An 18,223-nucleotide genomic window follows, 5' to 3' on the forward strand; every position below is an offset into this window, starting at 1 on the left:
TTGAATCGATTTAGTAATCGATTACGATTCATTTATTTAATTACCTCTTAGACATAGATCTAGTTTGATCTGATTTCTTTCGATTTACTTCGATGGGATAGGACGATACTAGAATCGCCGCGCGAGTGGCGGCCTAATCGATTTAGCGTAAAATGAAATTACCATCACTAAAAAGCGCTCGTGACGTCATAACGCGTCAAGGTCAGTACAAAAAATATGACACGCTTGGTTTTCATACAGATCGCGGTACTTGCGTAGTCTATCTATGTCTGTGCATAAATCTTTATATCACTATTTGTTGCTAGCTCTCTGACTATAATGACTATATCATAACGGGATGGATATTATTTTGTGAGATTTTATTTTTATAGATTAGGTGTTACATTTGTTTAGCGCGTGGATAGATAATAAGTTAATGATAATGTTTGTTTGTATTTATATAATGACTAGAGGTCCGCCCCGGCTTCGCCCGTGGTACATATTTCGCAATAAAAGGTAGCCTATGTCCTTTCTCGGGTATCAAAATATCTCCATACCAAATTTCATGCAAATTGGTTCAGTAGTTTAGGCGTGATTGAGTAACAGACAGACAGACAGACAGAGTTATAAGCGTATGGATTATAAGCTAAGCCTCTGACGGGAAAGTATTTATTTTATTTTCTTAGAATTACAGGAAAAGTTTGCGGGGGAGTGTATCGGGGATTCGGGGGAGTTGCTCTTTGTGCGTGTGTCACACATTCCTACCTAGTTGTTTACAGTGATTTAAATTTTAAACTACGAAACTGTACGTTGGTAATTTGGTAAGTATTCGAAACTGAAAACTTTCCAAATTAATACTAGTTACCTATTTACATTAAAAAAGAAAAAGTAGGCAACTACAAAACTGCAAAATAGACAAACGATCTTTATTAGTTAATTTATTTAACAAACCATTAAAAGTTGGATTGCATTAATTTATTTTAAATATCCACTGTATTTTTTTTAATTTTATAATACTCATATATTATTAATTATTATCATAGATAGTATAAAACTACACTCTTTATTTTATTTTGTATCCTACCACAATTCATTATTAACACGGGTGATCATTTTTGCCGCAATTTTTTAAAAAGGCGAAAAAATTTCTCAAGAGCATGTTTCCTAACCGTATTATTATACAGAGAATTACACACAGAGGAATTAAGAAAACAAAATCCATATTTTACAACTTTATTTACAACTCGCTCCTACTATGCTTGTGCCAATTCCTGAACGAGGCGATCGATGTTAGAACGTCCTTAGCAAAAACATCAGGTAACTCCATGGCTAAGAAGTGACCTCCATCATCAATGGCAGTAGCTTTCAGGAGGTTTGGGTATTTGACTTTCAAGACCCATTCTGGTTCGTAGGTTAGTTCATTCTTCGCTTGGAGAAAGCTGGTCGGGACACGGGTTGGTATTCTGGAAGTTAATAATATAAATATAAGAATAGTGCTTATAATATTCCTGCAAGTGATGCAACGATACGAAGGGTTGATTATCTTCTTTATACACATTGAATTTTCGTGTCACAATGTTAACGAAACGGCTGGACCGATTGCCAATTTTGTATGCGTATTGGGTAGATCGGAAATTTGGCTAACATCTATTTTGTATACCCCTAAGTGATAAGAGCAGCGCAGAACAACGTTATATATCGGCACAGCTAGTATAAATATCAGGATAGTGCAAATAATGCCTGCAAGTGATTCAATTTGAGCATATTAATGGGTCATTAGATTTATAAAATATACAAAGCATTTGCATTTGTATTCATCGAGATATATGTACACATATCTCGATGTTTGTATTAAATTTAAAATCTTATGAATGCCTTCAATTATTGAAGAGAATGCTAAACGGTGTATTTACTAACCTAAGTAGGTATTATGTTTTGTAATTTTAGCAAAAACAGTCATAGCATTTAAAAGAAGTTTTTTTTTATATGAGAGCAGGTAACTGAGCAGGTGGATCTCCTAATGAGGTGACACCACCGCCCATGAGCACTCACAAAGTTACCTTTGTGAGGCTGTTAGTTGTAAGTTCCAACCGATTAAAAAAATATCCATCACTGAACAGCAAAGGTCTAAAAATCAACTCACCTATCAAGACCCAGTCCAAGGAACCGCTTATTAAACGTCTCCGAATACAGTCTCATAGAAGTAGTAATACTATTGGTCACCCAGTAGACCATCACGTTATCAATGAGCTGCTCCTTGGTGAAGCGCTGCGTGAGCCCGCCGTCGGGCTGCGAGCGGTGTTCCGGTTTGGTCCACGTCGAGAACTTCTCTAGAATATACGCTGCTAATCCTGCTGGAGTGTCTGCGAGCGCAACGCCTGGGAGGGGATAAAAATAAAAAGCAAATTATTTGTCATTATACTCTATGAGTTCATGCAGTTTTATATACAATGAATTTTAGAAAAGCCAAGTATTCATGGAAAGCATTTGTTGAGCAACAGTTGATAAACAATGTTGCTGGATAGCTTAAATGTTGTCGCTTCTCGCTATACGTCTGTTATTAAACTGAGCAACATGATCAGCATGTTGAAAGCTCTCTAAAGTAGTAGCATATATCATAGCATCATTTGTATTGGTTTATAGGAATAATTAATGGTGTAAACTGTAAAAGTTTATTAAAAATAACATTCACGCATAAATGCAATAAAATAGTCTTAAATTATAAGATTTGTAGGTGACAAAATCGGACGAAATTCTACTCTCAATAAAATTTGTATCTTACCAATAGTATCCGGCTTGGTAGACTGTATATGCAAGTATCCAGACTCCTGCAGCAAGTAACTAAAGTGTTCTCCCAAAGGATACATCCTATCAGCCACGTCAGAGCTGACCACTAGAGGTGGATATATCGACCCCAAGAGACGAACTATGGAAGACCATGGGTGCGTCATAAGGAAGGCCATGTTGGTGTGGTAGCCTAGTATTTCCTGGAATTGTGAGATTGGTTCTAAATGCCAAATTAACTAAGAAAAATTATTAAGTCATGTATGGAGATATGCTAAAGTTTGAGAGGGCTTCAACATTGTCATTGTTAACTATGTCATTGATCGTATGGGTTGATTGGAAGAAATTGCTTGAAGCAATAAAGCCGCCTTTTGCATCAAATGGTAAAATTTGTATTTTCTGTTTTGTGTGCAATAAAGTTTAGAAATAAAACTTGTAACTACTTATGTTTTCTAATTTCTAAAACGCATGTAATCTTCCTATTACGTCTTCTTTTATACACTAGTTAACTTTTGAACTAGCCTTAGCTCTACTATTACGTATTCTGTGCTTTTGTTCTAAAAAACGATGCGCTGAATATCGATTTTCTTACCGATTCTACTCGGCAGAAGCGACCTTCCAAATCGTGGAGTACCCAGTACAGAAAATTACATCATAAACGCTTCTAAAAGTACATAATAAAAACATAATATTATATGAATTTCAGTTTGATTGTTTCTTACATTTGGGAAGAAAGTAGTCATAATGCTGGTGATAATTGCGCCCCAATCTCCACCCTGGATGTAGTACTTCTTATAACCGAGTCTAGACATAAGATTTCTCATCACTATGGCTATTTTATCAGCTCCTAAACCAGGACGGACTGCTCCCTGTTTAATAAAGATATATAAAATTACCAAATAATTTTATATTCCTAACTATATTTAATTTCTAAACCAGATACTTGTTTAGAAATCAAATCTACTTTTAATTTTCTAAACAAGTATCTGGTTTACAAAGACGTCAAATAACAGTATTATTTCCAGAGTGGGAAAGTGATGGCGCTAAACGACCTTTACAGCGCGCGCTGTCATTATTCCACAATGGAAGTACCACTGCTTTTAAAAATCATGGTATGATGGCTGATATATAAAAACCAAACAATTTAATATTAAATTACAAGCATTATTGTCCTAAAGTTTACTTTTTTAGGTGTATTTTTTGCAAAATGCCTGAACTATTTAAATTAAATTGAGGAGTAAAACAATTTTTATCATTACACTCTACAGGTATACATAGCAAACAAGAAAAAAAAAAGGAACTCACACTAGAAAAGCCATAACCAGGCAGGCTGGGTATGATCAGCTCGACTGCGAAGTCCCTGTCCTTATTCGCAGCAGTGAGGAGTGGTATAGCGTCATAGAACTCCAGGAAGGAGCCTGGCCAGCCGTGCAGTAGCAGCAGTGGTACCACCTCTTTACCTGCAGGGACCTGAAAAATATTAGATGAATATAATTTGCATTAAATTTACAGAGTAAATAATATAGTTCCGTAGTATGAAGGGCTGAGACGAAGGGATAGTATTTAACATCTCTTTTAATGACCTAATCAAGTAAAATAATAAACAGGTACATCATTAAATCAATTGGGCTTAATATAGAAGCTTGCGTGAAATGTTCTACATGAAAAGATATTTTGATTTATTCATTTTCTAATTTTATTTGTTTTCCTGATATAGTTTCTAAAGTTTGTATATATATATATATATATATATATATATATATATATATTTATGGTTTTGAAAAAACTTTTCTACTCGAGCTGTAGCTCGGTTTATTATTTTTATTCCTAACTCCCGCCTTGAGACCCTCAAGGAAGAGGAGGTTCGGAATCTCTATTTATAAATACTGTGTTTCCTAGCACCTTGCTTATGATAGTGACTGAATGTATTGCTGCTTGTTTTTGCAATATTTGTATGTTGATGTTCGCGTCTAATTTATCTAAGTACTTATTTATACTCTTAGCAACGATTCCAGTTGCTCCTATCACTACTGGTATAATCTCTGCAGAAGTATTCCATAGCCGGGCTATTTCATTTTTAAGAGGATGGTATTTGCTTAATTTCTCTATTTCTTTTGGTCCTATATTATAATCTGATGGTACTGTTATGTCTATTAAATATGTTTTATTATCTGTTTTATTTATATATATAATGTCCGGTCTATTATGTACTATTGTTTGATCTGTTTGTATTGGAATTTCCCACATTATCTTCGCAGTCATATTTTCTTTCACCTGAGGTAGTGTCAAGTGTTCTAGCCACCACTGTTTAGAAACTTCTATATTGTGTTTTTTTGCTAGCGCCCAAAATATATATTGTACTAAATTATTGTGTCTCTTTGTATAATAAGTTCCAGCTAATTTTTCGCATCCCGATATTATGTGTTGCACTGTTTCGTCTTTCACTACACATAATCGACATTTACCATCTACTGCTTTCTTTAATATATCTCTTTCATGCTGTCTCGTAACCACCGCTTGATCTTGAATAGAAAATATGGATGATTCTAAAGATGGGGATACTTTCTGTTTATTGAGCCATCTAAATGATTGATTTTTATCTATATTCTCCTTGTCTAAAACTGATCTATAAAACTGGCCGTGCAATGGTTTTGCTTTTATTTTTGTAATTCTGGTCCTAATTATTGCTTCTTTTAATTGTTTGTCTCTGTAAATTTCAAACTGATTTAATCCTATTTCCGTTAAGTTAATTTGCGTTTCCTTAACTATTGAATATTTTTCTTTGGTTTTGTCATGATTAAATATAGCTTTGATAATACGATCGGTTTCATTTTCAAGATAATTTTTATATTTAATTATTTGGGTCTTATGCAGAGTTTCTAGACATGTTAATCCTCTACCTCCGTGTTCTAGTGGTAAATAGAGTCTTTCAACTTCAGCTTTCTGTTGTTGTGCTTTTTTCATGGCTAGAATTTTTCTCGTTTTCACGTCTATTTTTCTTAAGTCCGATGTTTTATAATTAATGACTCCGAAAGTGTAAAGTAAAACAGGTACCGCGTATATATTTATTGCTTTGAGTAAGTTTCTTGCATTTAATTGTGAAGACGTTAGGGATTTGACTCGTCGAAAATATTCATGTTGTATTTGTAATCTAATTGTATGATGATCTATTTTTCCTGCTTCATTAATTCCTAAGTATTTGTAGTTTTCATCTGCCTGTAAATGTTTAAATTCTTCACCGCTCAATAACAAGTGTCCATTTCCATAATGTTCCGTTTTTCTCCCAGCTACCATATGAAGAATATTGCATTTATTGAGTCCAAATTCCATTCCTATGTCCCTCGTAAAAATTTCAGTACTATCTATTAAAACTCTAAGATTTATTTCGTTATTAGCATAAATTTTTAAGTCATCCATATACAATAAATGATTAATTACAGTATCGTCCTTTAGCTTGTAACCTTTATTATTATATCTATTGAGGATTTGTGATATTGGATTGATAGCTAAACAAAAAAGAAGGGGAGATAGTGAGTCCCCTTGGAATATACCTCGGCGAATACGAATCGGATCAGTAGTTACTGAGGAATTCAAACCACGAGCTGTCATGACCACATTCCACTTAGGCATTACTATTTTAAGAAAGTCTCCGATAGCAGCTGGGCATTTATAAAACTCCAACACTTTGAATAGCCAGTCATGTGATATACTATCGAAGGCTTTTCGGTAATCGACCCAGGCCATGCTTAAATTTTTCTTATTTCTATGTGCATCTTCCAGTATGGCTTTGTTAATCATTAAATGATCTTTGCACCCACGCGCGCGTTTTCGGCATCCTCTTTGTTCCGGTGCTATTAATTTGTTTATATCACAATGAGTATACAGTTCGTTAGCTAATAAGGAGGTAAAAACTTTGTACATAGTTGGTAAGCACGCTATTGGGCGCCAATTTTTCGGATCCTGTGTATTATCATTTTTTGATATTAAAATTACTTGACCTGTAGTAAACCATTGTTCGATCGGCTCCTGACCTTTTAAAATTTGATTAAATAACTTGGCTATGTATTTGTGTGTGTTTGTTAGTGTCTTTAAATAATAATTTTGAATTTTGTCTAAACCTGGTGTCTTCCAATTCTTAGTTTTTCTAATTGCGTCTTTCACTTTTTCTTCGCATATTTCTTCAAATGAGTGTTGTTCATAATCGTCTGCCGAATTGTGTATGTCGGCGATCCACGGTGCTTCTTTATTATATGTTATAGGATTTGAAAGTATCGATGCCCAGAAATTCTCTATATCTTCTTTTGATGGAATTTTATCAGGTACGTTTTTTTTATTATTGAGTGATCTAAAAAATTTATGTTGGTTTTCAGTAAATTGAGAATTTTGAATTTTCTTTTGGTTTATAGTATCATATCTTAATAGCCTACCGGATTGAGCTTTCAATTTTTGTTTTAATATCTCTACATTATAATCCAAATCTCCTTCATTAATTATCCTGTATTTTTCAAAAAGTCTTCTTTTGATTTTTATCATTTTTCTACTGCTTACACCTGATTTTATTTCTACGAACCATCCTAATTCTTTTCTTATGTCATCTATCCTACGTTTTATTCGTCTTTTCCACGGTGGGTCTATTTTTGGTCTAGATACATCCGGAGGAACATATGCTTTTTGTTGATTTATATGTATTAAAGTTTTAGCTGCCGCATATATTATATTATTTATTTCGCGCAATGATTGATTTGTTTCAAGGATACACGGGAGGTATTTATTTATTTTATTTAGGTTATTTATGAATGTTTTATTAAATTTAGGTTTAGGTAGTAATGCCCTGCTTTCTATTGAGGTTTCTTTGGTTTCAGATAATGTTTGCAAAAATTCAAGAATTAAAGGGTCCAAATCTTCGTTTACTGTTATGTCGGGTGTTTGTGCTTCTTGGTTTATTGTAATGTTTGCTTCTTGTGTGTATGTGTTTTCGTTTTCTACTGGATGAGTAATTTGTGCACTATTTTCAGTTGTATAAGTTCCATCAACTTGTATATTATTTTGTTCGGCAAGTGTTGTTGTATGGATATTAAAAAATGATGACTCGGCTGTTTGTTCCGCCCTACTCTTAATTTCGTTCAGTAGTTCGGTTGAGATACTTTGTCGTTTTAATATGGTACGGACTTGATTTGACAGTGTATAACCGGTAAATTTTTGAAATTTAGTATCCAAGTTTCTATCCTTAAAGAGTTTTTCGAGTCTTTTTATGTAACCAGGTCCTTCGGTTTTAGCTTTGTAGTAGCAAAACATAAGTTCTTGTAGTTCAGTATGAGTCCACTTAATTCTTGCATCTTTATTTAATAATTCAGTGGTGATGTTCAATGTACCGGCGGAATTTGTGAGTATTACGTCTCTATTCCGCAAAGTATCATCGACTTGTTGTTGTGTATTACTTACTTGAAATGGTTCTTCTCTATTGTTTGTACCTTCATTATTTAGTGTATTTGGTATATTGTGTGTCATTTGTAGTGTACAGTGCATGTGAGTGTCATTTGTTAAATGTGTATCTTCTGCTCTATGTTGTATTTCTTGAAGAATTTCTAATGAAATTTTCCGCCGGGCTAGTATACTTCGTATTTGATTTGAAAGCGTGTATCCAGTGAATCTTCGACTTTTAGGATTGTCCGCATTTCTATCCTTAAATATTTTCTCCAATCTTTTAATATAACCCGGGCCTCCCCTTTTAGCTATGTAATAACAGTATAGTAATTCGTGAATTTCAGAACGTGACCACTTTTGTTTCGAATTCTCGTTTAATGTATCTGTGGTCAACTCCGATGTACCGGCTGAGCTTGTGGGAGAAAGATCCCTACTCTGCAAAGTATCATCTGTTAATTCATCTGTTGTTACACTTGAAGACCTACTTCTAATTTCTATACTCCCTACTCTATTTAATCTTAACCTAGTACTACGTCTTACATGTGATGCTGTCGCATCCTGGCTATCCCCCCCTGTCATATAACTACTATGTTTCCCATTGTTACGCTTCATTTGATTCCCACGAGTAGCTAGGGATAATCGGTCCACCATGGCAGAGCCCCGCATTCACCATGGTAAGGGTAATTGAAACCGGATTTTCCCTGGTCTCCGGAGTTCGCAAATTTGTGACTAAGCTCCCCTTAGCCATGCATCCCTCGGCATTTGCTGTTCCACCTTGGATTGGGTTGTATCTCATTTTGTCTGGTATCTCGTCTTGGACCTTTCCGGCATGAGAAGCTCTACCGGCTTAGCCCCAAGAGTCATCGAAACACACAAGCCCCACCACGCCGTCAACGTAGAGATACGGTGATGGGGATATATATATATATATATATATATATATATATATATATATATATATATATATATATATATATATATATATATATATAACGTCTCTTTTAATTTCATAATCCCGCAAAATAATAAACATATTTACGAATATCATAAAATCGATAAGGCTAAAATCTTGGATGAAAATAACAGGAAAATCTTCTAATTTTATTTCTTCTCCTGATGAAGTACATCAGGATGCGTAACTTATTATTTTTAAATTTAGCTTATTGAAGGGATATTTTAGATATATTTTATTGAAAAGTTGTATAATTTACCTCTGGTGTAACTGTCACGAAGTGTATATTCAATCCTTGAATGTTTGTCTTGTAGTGTTTGTACTGATTTATGTATTTTTCACGAGCGCTGAAATACAAATTAAATATGTACATAAAATTTAATAGATCATTAGATAGAGTTACTTTAATTATTAATATTAGAACCTTTGGTATTTGCTTTTTAGTTTATTCACTTTTGAGAGAAAATTTTGGTACCTAATCGTTCATTTCTAGGCATCCGCACTTTCATTGTTTTATTCAAAGAGTAAGGGAGTATTCAGAGAGAAAGCTTGAAACTTATAAGCGCTTATCGGCGCTTGTCATGTTCATATATTTTCCTGCGCGGGTTGACAGCACTGACAGGAAAATATATGAACATGACAAGCGCCGATAAGCGCTTATAAGTTTCAAGCTTTCTTTCTGAATACGCCCTAAGAGAAGTAAGTAATCAAGAAACAGAGGTGTTACAATGGGATAATATATTTGTATGATTTTATTTTTATTATAATTTATCATCGTAATTATTTTAACCAAAATTTAGAAAGCTCTACCTAGAGCGTGGCCACCAATGTTAATATAATACGGCATACCCTATAAAGAATCAATTAATAATAAAATTTATATTTAAATTATTAATAATACAAACCTGAATGGATATTCCTCTACCCAATACTTCAGCCAGGACTCCAGCTGTTTGCTGTTGAAGCCATATTCAAAAGCGATCCCTTCTAATGGCGGAGTGAGCGGGTGACGATCTCGGAGACGTTCCTTGATGTCTTTGACGATCTTGAAATTGAAAGCAAAATCTTATTCTAGTGATATACAAAATGAATTAGTTATAAAATTTAATGTAATACTATAATGGCAGAACCGATTTGAATAAAAAACGATCTCTAGATTTTCCGCGGCTTCGTCTTCTTTGTCTCTCCACTCTATAGCGTTTAAGAAAACACCGTATAAAAATCGATTGCGTAGTATAAAATATATAAGCGTATCAAGTACATATAATAATAAATCTATAGACAGCGGGAAGCGACTTTGTTTTACACTATGTAGAGTCGTAGAGATTGGTAGACAATTAATATAAAATGCAAGCTTTCCGCCGGCCGCGGCGGCTTCGCCCGCGTTTTCAAAGAAAAACCCGCATAGTTCCCGTTCCCGCGCGACATACGACCCTGAATTCTTAATTTCTTAGATAATTTTCAATTCCTTCAATATAAGATTCTTACCAAATTACTGAACTCCACTTGGAAAGGTACGATACTGTCATTATACTTAGATTTAGCGAGCTTCGGTCCCCACCACTCCTCCAGGTCGATGTCTGGTAGTGGAGGGGGGCTTTGGAAGTAGAAGTACAGTATTGGAGCAGAAACACCCACCAAGATGGTTAGGAGTATCAAGCGTAACATCTAGAAAGAAGATATATGTACGTATAAGTGGAATATAATGTATGTATTTATTTCAGTAATTATTTCAGCTTAAAACTCAATTATTAAGTTAGACTTATTGACGTGACAGCGTCTTATAATTCGATAAAGACGGCTGCACGCACGAAAAAACATGACTCATGCGGCGTTACCTCGCTCTGACTCATCTGAGGCGTTCCATGGAAAGCGGCCTTTACATTTGGCTAAATTCAGTGCACTAAATGAAAAAGTCTCTAAATTTAGACAAGTCTAAAGACAATCAGACTGTAAGACACACTAATTAGACAATCAGAGTCGTCACTGCCGATCTAAATCAGTTAGCATGCTGAATTTAGCCACGTGTAAAGCGATTTAGTCAAAGAATGCCTTCAGTTTTCCGCCGACTGCCACTCGCGGTGGAGTGCCGTCGAAATCACAGGTCGAAATGTCGAAGGAAAAAGAAGTAATATTAAAATTATTGGATTTGTATAAGGAAATGCCCTATTTATGGGATACGTTGTTGATAGTTTTTCTCTTAAGAGCAAATATTTTTTCACCCGACACTTCCTGCGTCTTTTTTTAATAAATTAAAATCGAGCTCGACGCAACCATAGCCAAGGCGAGCCCTATTCTTTGATATTTTGATGGTCCCATGAGAACTCTATGTACGTACGACAAGTTCGGAATTCGCGGTTACACTGTGTTTAGCCAGCTTAATTAGGTCAAGTGTAAAGAGCAAGCTCTTTTTACGCCACGCTCACTGTCTTCATTTAGTGCTTTCATTAATTAGGCTTGAAGTGCGAGCAAGAGCGCGGAACGAGCGACAAAGAAGCACAATCGGACGTTGTCACGTTCAACTATCGTCAGTAAACCGACTTTACAGACAACCAATTCTTTTTTTAGAAGCGCTTTTGATTCGGCATATTATAAGGTGGATGAAAATCTGTATTATGTGGATGTAAATCTGAATTAAAATGAATAAATAAATAAAATATTGTTCTATAATAATTATAATACCAAAAAGTCCCACAAAAAGTCTCAATTTAAGAATTTATTAATCGAAATTACTCGGTGCAATAAAAAATCGCTATAAAAGGTAAGAACTGAATTATTCATTATACAAATAGATATTACAGAATCTAAAACAATAAATTTTTTACCTTATATTTCACAAATGCCCCTATTATAATCGCTACCTACACACATAATATTATTATAAAGTTTTCACAATACACTTTTATAAACAGTAGGTACATAAATCTAAGCCAATGAATGACTGAATTAAAATTGAATGAACTACAACCACGTGTCTATGATAAGTTTTATCACAAAAGATAAATAATAAAAATAAAAATTAATATCAATAACGTAATATTTAATAAGACTTCAATTAATAATATAATGCATCGGGGGAATATACAGATTTGATAATAAATAATATTTTTTCATTAAGGACTCTAATCGGCATAATAGAAAATATCTTGTAACTTTCCGGTCCTGATACGTTCCTGTTACGGTCATAGTATGATACGTCAAGTTACTATGATAATCACATTAAGGGATTTATTTACCCCGTCATTTGTAATTAATTTTATCAGTCATACAAACCATCTCCTGATACTATATACGATACGAGCACATATAATAAAGATTGATCCAATTCGGTGCAGTCGTTTGAGAGCTTTGCGCGTACAGATATTTTAGTGATACGTTTTTTTATATAAAAAATTTATATTGTTTGGTTAATTTTTGCAGCTAAAATGAAATAATGGTAACATAGTATTTAATATTACATATTTGTTTTGAGTATATAAAACAAACTCTTCTTTGGAAACAAAAAAGCTTGCAGCTTCTAAATTCCATTTTTTATTAAATTTTTTGAAGAGACCAAAGGTATAGGCGTAAAAAAAATGTATCGGTCTGGTAGGACATAGAATTAGGCTGATCACCTACTTGTCCCTAAAGAAAATCGATCAGTGAAACAGATGTAGGTATAATGCATCTGCCCCTTACCCCACTAGGGGACACGGGACTTCACTTTTAAAGGTAATTTTATTTATGTAATGGATACAACAAAATAAATTGATAAATCTTTCGCAAACAAGATGGCTCCAGAATGACGATGGATATTTTTTTATGATCGGTCAAGGTCAGAACTATCTGTTTTGTTTTATAATAATACGATTCATGATCATTAAACTAATTTTATTCTAATGTATGTAAATATAAAAAAATTGAGTATTTCGGCTTATGTTTTTCAACACAAATGCCTATTTATCTGAATAAGAATTTTGTTTTAGTTTCATATTTTATCTAGGTATGAAAATTAAGAATTTTATGTAATTTTCTTTATAAGAACAATAAAGAAAAAATTATCATGCAATTGTTTGTCTATAAAATAAAATTGTTTATTGAATCGATTTCCATAGGGAATAAGTTCCATAGCTCGTCGTAGGTAGATTTCAATAATTATAAGTACTTCCACGGGCTTATAGAACATCTGAAAAGTCCCATAATAAATCATTTGTATGAAAAAATGTAAAAAAAACTCATAAAATAAATAAAATAACATAAATTTTATTATACTCGCGTACAGGACTATTCCCGAATCCCGTTACCCATTATAGAATATTTATGGAACATGAGTAGGTATCTATGTTTAATTAAATAATTGTCTCTATATCATATTTTTATATCTGTCCAAGATTTTAATAAACCTGTAAGTAGAAGCTCTGAGCTAAAATGTTAAAATCTCAACTCTAAAATCACTTTATAATGATACCAAATAATTATAATAAAAAAATTACATGATCACTTACGATTTCAAACTTTTATCTCGCTTTAACTTCAGTAAAGCTCATATGAGTGACAGAGACCAAAAATTATAGACTAACGTTCACTCTATATCACCTTATAACTAAAACTGAATCGCTTTGATTGTGTTATCAAATTATGTAAGTTACATAACTTTTAATGCGCCCGAAAATGACCCATAACCTCAATTGTAGACGTACAAAGAAGGATTATCTTTATAAAAGCAATAGGTAACTCTTTTATATCCATTACTTAGAGCTAGCGCGCAAGAGCAACTTTTGTCTCCAACTATTTTGTCTCTCCCATATTCAACTCTATCACAGTATTACAATATGTGACTCTATGGGCTAGTAAGAAAGTGCGCGCACGTAGCGACGCAACTCCCTCTTACTAGCTCTATAATAATCTCCATATATATTTCCAGAATACCAACCCCAGTCCTAACCAGCATTCTCCAGCCGAAGTATGCGAGCTATTCTACGAACCAGAATGGATCTTGAAGTCAAAATACACAAACCTTCTAAAAGTTACTGTCCTTGAAGATGGAGGTCACTTCTTTGCTATGGAGTTACCTGATGTTTTTGCTAAGGACGTTTTGACATCCATCGCTTCGTTCAGGAATTGGCACAAGCAATTTAGTCGAACTGAGTTGTAAATAAATTTTGTTGTAAAATATGCGTTTTATTTGTACAACTTACTCCTCTTTATTAAAAACTTATCATAACAGGCAGGTTAAGCACATTGTTTAACAAACATGATAAGATCAACGATAACAAACACGGATACAAGAAGTAACATGGAATTTAGCAGGAATTTTATTTATATGTAATTACTATGTCACTCTAAAATTGTAACCTGTAGCATTATAAAATCTTCGCATAATACGTAAATACGATAGATTCGCACAACAACCTAACCATAAAATATTAGCGAATGTCACTATCTTTCGACAACTTGCAATCTCACTAGTTAGTTTATAATCTTACCGTTTTTACAATCTTACGACTACAACTACAAAAGTGACGTCAAAAAGCTTCTTATGAAAGTTCTTCACTTTTATGCTATCCAAAATTAGTAATCGTTTATGCTATCCAAAATTAGTAATAGTAATCCATGAGTAATCCGTTCTAATTTTGGATAGCATATAAAATTGAAGAACTTTCATAAGAAGTTACTGGTTTCTTAACTCAAATAAGAAAGAGTTTTACAATAAAACAGTACTGAGTATGAATACGTTACGTAACCTGTAGATACGTTTATCTACAGCCTACGTCAATCTCATACATTCGTAGTCTATTCTATTGAACGCTACGCTAACAGAAAGCCACTTGACTAGGGGGGCTCTACTGTTGATGTATTTTTGTTATTATTGTTTGTTGTTCAAAAAAAGGAAAGAATTCAGATTCATACTCAGTACTGTAGATAAACGTATCTACAGGTTACGTCAATCTCATACATTCGTAGTCTATTCTATTGAACGCTACGCTAACAGAAAGCCACTTGACTAGGAGGGCAGCCCCCCTATGAACAGATTTTAGCAGTCTGTCTATATTTCGTCACTATGCTCAAACTTTATTAGGATTGATTAAATAAATCGCTAATAGCGATAAAGCCTATCGAATATACCTATAGATATTTTTTTAATAACTTATTAGGTAACACATTAAAGAAAATATAGATAAAAATAACAAATAAAAAATGCAGACTTAAGAATAAAATATATTGAAACAACAAAATGTAGGGACCTAAAGTGTGTGTAAGATCGAGGCCTCTCAGCATCTTGGTCGATATAGTTTTCAGAGCTTCACTCAAACTCAAACTCAAAATTTTATTCATTCTACTAAATCTAATGTTAATTTCTAGTCTTAATTCTAGTTAGAAATACTTTTTTTGAATCGCCGGTACGGAAATATTTTTCTACAGTGAAGAAGTTCTATAAATGCTCTTTTAAAATCATGTCATATTACAATTCGGTATTGTAGTGTACATGTAAAACATAATTTTTACACTTTGATCGCATTGATCGATCATCTTGATGCGCATCTTCCTCGCACAGCTAACAGCTACAAAAAATGTGAAACACACACTATTATTATTATGAAAATATTTATTTACATTAGGTATACCTACAATAAATTAAGTAGGTAAATATCATAGTAAATAATATTAAAGAATAGTAATTATTGTATTGTGATAAAGGTAATTAAGTTATACAAAAATTAATAATATCCGAAAATCTTATCATGTTTACAATTACTAAAGTTACCTAATTAACTTAATTTAACATTGTGAAATTTCTGCAATTTTTATGTCAATCCAGAATGATTGAGTTAAAATTAAATCAGTAAAATTATATAAGTAATGCAAACTCATCTTGTATTTATGACCTATTTTTAGAATATATTGAGTAATATCGAATTTATCGGAATACAGTATTGAACATAAATTACCTAATATAATTATACAGTAAAACGTATATGTACAATACGACCAACGTAACTTGGCGGGCCTGAACATAGCCTCTACGAACTTTTGCGCATGTACACTCGTAAAAAAAAGTGTTATCTAGGCATTTATTTCTTTTAAACTGAAATTCGAATAAAAATTTCCTTATACAGAGACCAAGTACAAATAAAATAAATATCAAAACGCTATGAGACATAAAGCAATAAAAATAACCTAATGAATTCAGGATTCACTCAGCAACTCTTAAAAAAACTTTGTCAACATTTTTTACGCCTTCTTCTTTTACTTTTTTAAAATACTGCGTTAAATCGAATATTATTTTTCTCGCCTGGCGATTTAAAACCATATTATGCTTTGGTGGCATCTTTGTTCGCCAATTATACAAAATTCCAAGTAGAATATTCCAAATTATCACTAAAACAAACTTAAACACGAACAAATTTAAACTTAACACTCAACAATATAATAATAACAAATAATAACGATCAACTCAACGAAAACTTTTGTAACCGCCTGTACTCAAGACAGAGATAGCGACACGAACACGACACCAATGTTAACGTGTGACTGAGATACATAATTGCGTACCGAGAATTGCCGAATATGCACGAAGTTATACGACGTAAACAAAAAGGGATGTCCACTATGCGTGTCTGAGGATATTGATTAATCGATTTTTTTTTCAAATCGATTGAAATTGAATTGTGAAATATATTTATATTTAATTTTATAATAGGTTTCAAATATTCTCAATCAGTCCTTATTGTAGTGGTCGTTTATAAATAAATGATATTTAACTAAATCATGTCTTACAACCATGAAAATAAAATGTTATTAGTTTTTTTTTGCTATTAAACTCGAAATCTCTTTTACTAACGACAAAATTCAATAAGTTTGTAAAGCTATTTCGTTCAGTATCTCATATAAACAAAAATCAATAAATTTCAAATCGATAAAAATCGATTGCGATATTCGTTCGAATAAAGGGATGATTGTGTTTACATAGAGTCAATCCCTAGCCTAGATCTCCGCCCCGCGCACGCCGCCTCATGCCACCATTTCGTTCTTTTTTTTTTTTTTTTTTTTTGTGTGGTGTCTCTCAATGTTAGCCAGAAGGGCTTCTACATTTTAACGCGGACGCGGGGGTGAACTGAAGGTTCACCCTGGTAGCGACATGCACAAGGGCGTCCCCCCTTGACGGGGACCACGAACCTCGGCTTGAGCTGTCGCTTGAGTGGAGGAGGCCAGAAGGGCCCTAATCGGACGGGACCATTTCGTTCCTAAAAAACGTTTGTGCGCAGCCTTCTGCGCGAAGTTCAGGCCCGCCAAGTTACGTTGGCCGTAGTGTACATACCAGTGATTTTTTTTTATTAACAGTAAATTACAAATCGGACCCGTGGTTTCTGAGATAAGCGCGTTCAAACACACAAACTTTAAAAACGTACGACGTAAACTCAGTATGTATATTGTCATTTGTCAACGAAAGGATCCTTGATAAGTGTACAAAGTTCGAACGAAGTTCGTACGAATTTAGCTGCAATGAAAAATGTTGCAGTTGCCCTTTTGATAACAAAGTAGTGCGGGTCAGACTTAAGCATAACATTATAATAAAATGATAACAAATCGAAGCGATTTAGTTTTATTTATTTCGTGAAATAGTGAACGTCAATTAGCATTCACTTATGAGAGCGTTGGTTGAAGGTCGAAGTTAATAAGATCAACCGGTTTGAAATCGTAAGTTTATATTATTATCCTAGCTTAAGCTGCCCCAGAAGACGTTTTTATGCCCTATTGCCCCTTTGTCGTGATTTCTCTTCATAAGAACCAGCTGTACCCGTAACGAAAATAACCGAATAAAATTGGTCGATCCCTTCTCGAGCTTTAGCGATTCATTTTTATCATAGGTATAGGTAAAATGTACGACTAATATTTTGAAAATAAATAAGTTAGGTTAATTATATCCATTTATATATCTATACATAACAATACCATACCAAATTATTGTTTTGTAAGAAATTACCTACATAAATCGATCAAATATTTTTATCTAACCCCAATTAAGGTGCATTAAAAAGTTAAGCACGTCCGCGTCGTGTTGTTTGTGATTTGAAATGGATAACTGTGTACAAATATATTTTT

The 18,223-nt window shown here is 33.5% G+C and overlaps 1 protein-coding gene across 1 annotated transcript; it reads right to left on the reverse strand.

Annotated features, from left to right (window-relative positions):
* Positions 1-1,199: 1,199 nt before the first annotated feature.
* Positions 1,200-11,987, reverse strand: LOC149478251 (juvenile hormone epoxide hydrolase-like). Its single transcript, XM_089709521.1, has 9 exons — positions 11,965-11,987; positions 10,628-10,807; positions 10,045-10,184; positions 9,399-9,486; positions 4,069-4,233; positions 3,486-3,632; positions 2,762-2,966; positions 2,123-2,357; positions 1,200-1,442 (listed from the first exon to the last, which is right to left on the reverse strand). Exons 2-9 carry the CDS (start codon positions 10,805-10,807, stop codon positions 1,217-1,219), a joined length of 1,386 nt encoding a protein of 461 aa, XP_089565647.1. The 5' UTR covers positions 11,965-11,987; the 3' UTR covers positions 1,200-1,216.
* Between the last annotated feature and the right edge of the window lie 6,236 nt (positions 11,988-18,223).

The sequence above is a fragment of the Colias philodice genome, chromosome 22, assembly GCF_061535455.1.
Source record: "Colias philodice isolate Cphi_HAF_F1 chromosome 22, ilColPhil1 Martin Lab GWU primary, whole genome shotgun sequence".
Lineage (NCBI taxonomy): Eukaryota > Metazoa > Arthropoda > Insecta > Lepidoptera > Pieridae > Colias > Colias philodice.

What these genes read in the sequence shown, in the direction of transcription:
- LOC149478251 (XM_089709521.1), bottom strand. Translation starts at nt 10,807, where the DNA reads ATGTTACGCTTGATACTCCTAACCATCTTGGTGGGTGTTTCTGCTCCA. An exon ending in CTGGTTATGGCTTTTCTAGT is followed by an intron (nt 3,633 to 4,068) that starts GTGAGTTCCTTT and finishes TTTATTAAACAG; the next exon opens with GGAGCAGTCCGTCCTGGTTT. An exon ending in TGACTACTTTCTTCCCAAAT is followed by an intron (nt 2,967 to 3,485) that starts GTAAGAAACAAT and finishes TCACAATTCCAG; the next exon opens with GAAATACTAGGCTACCACAC.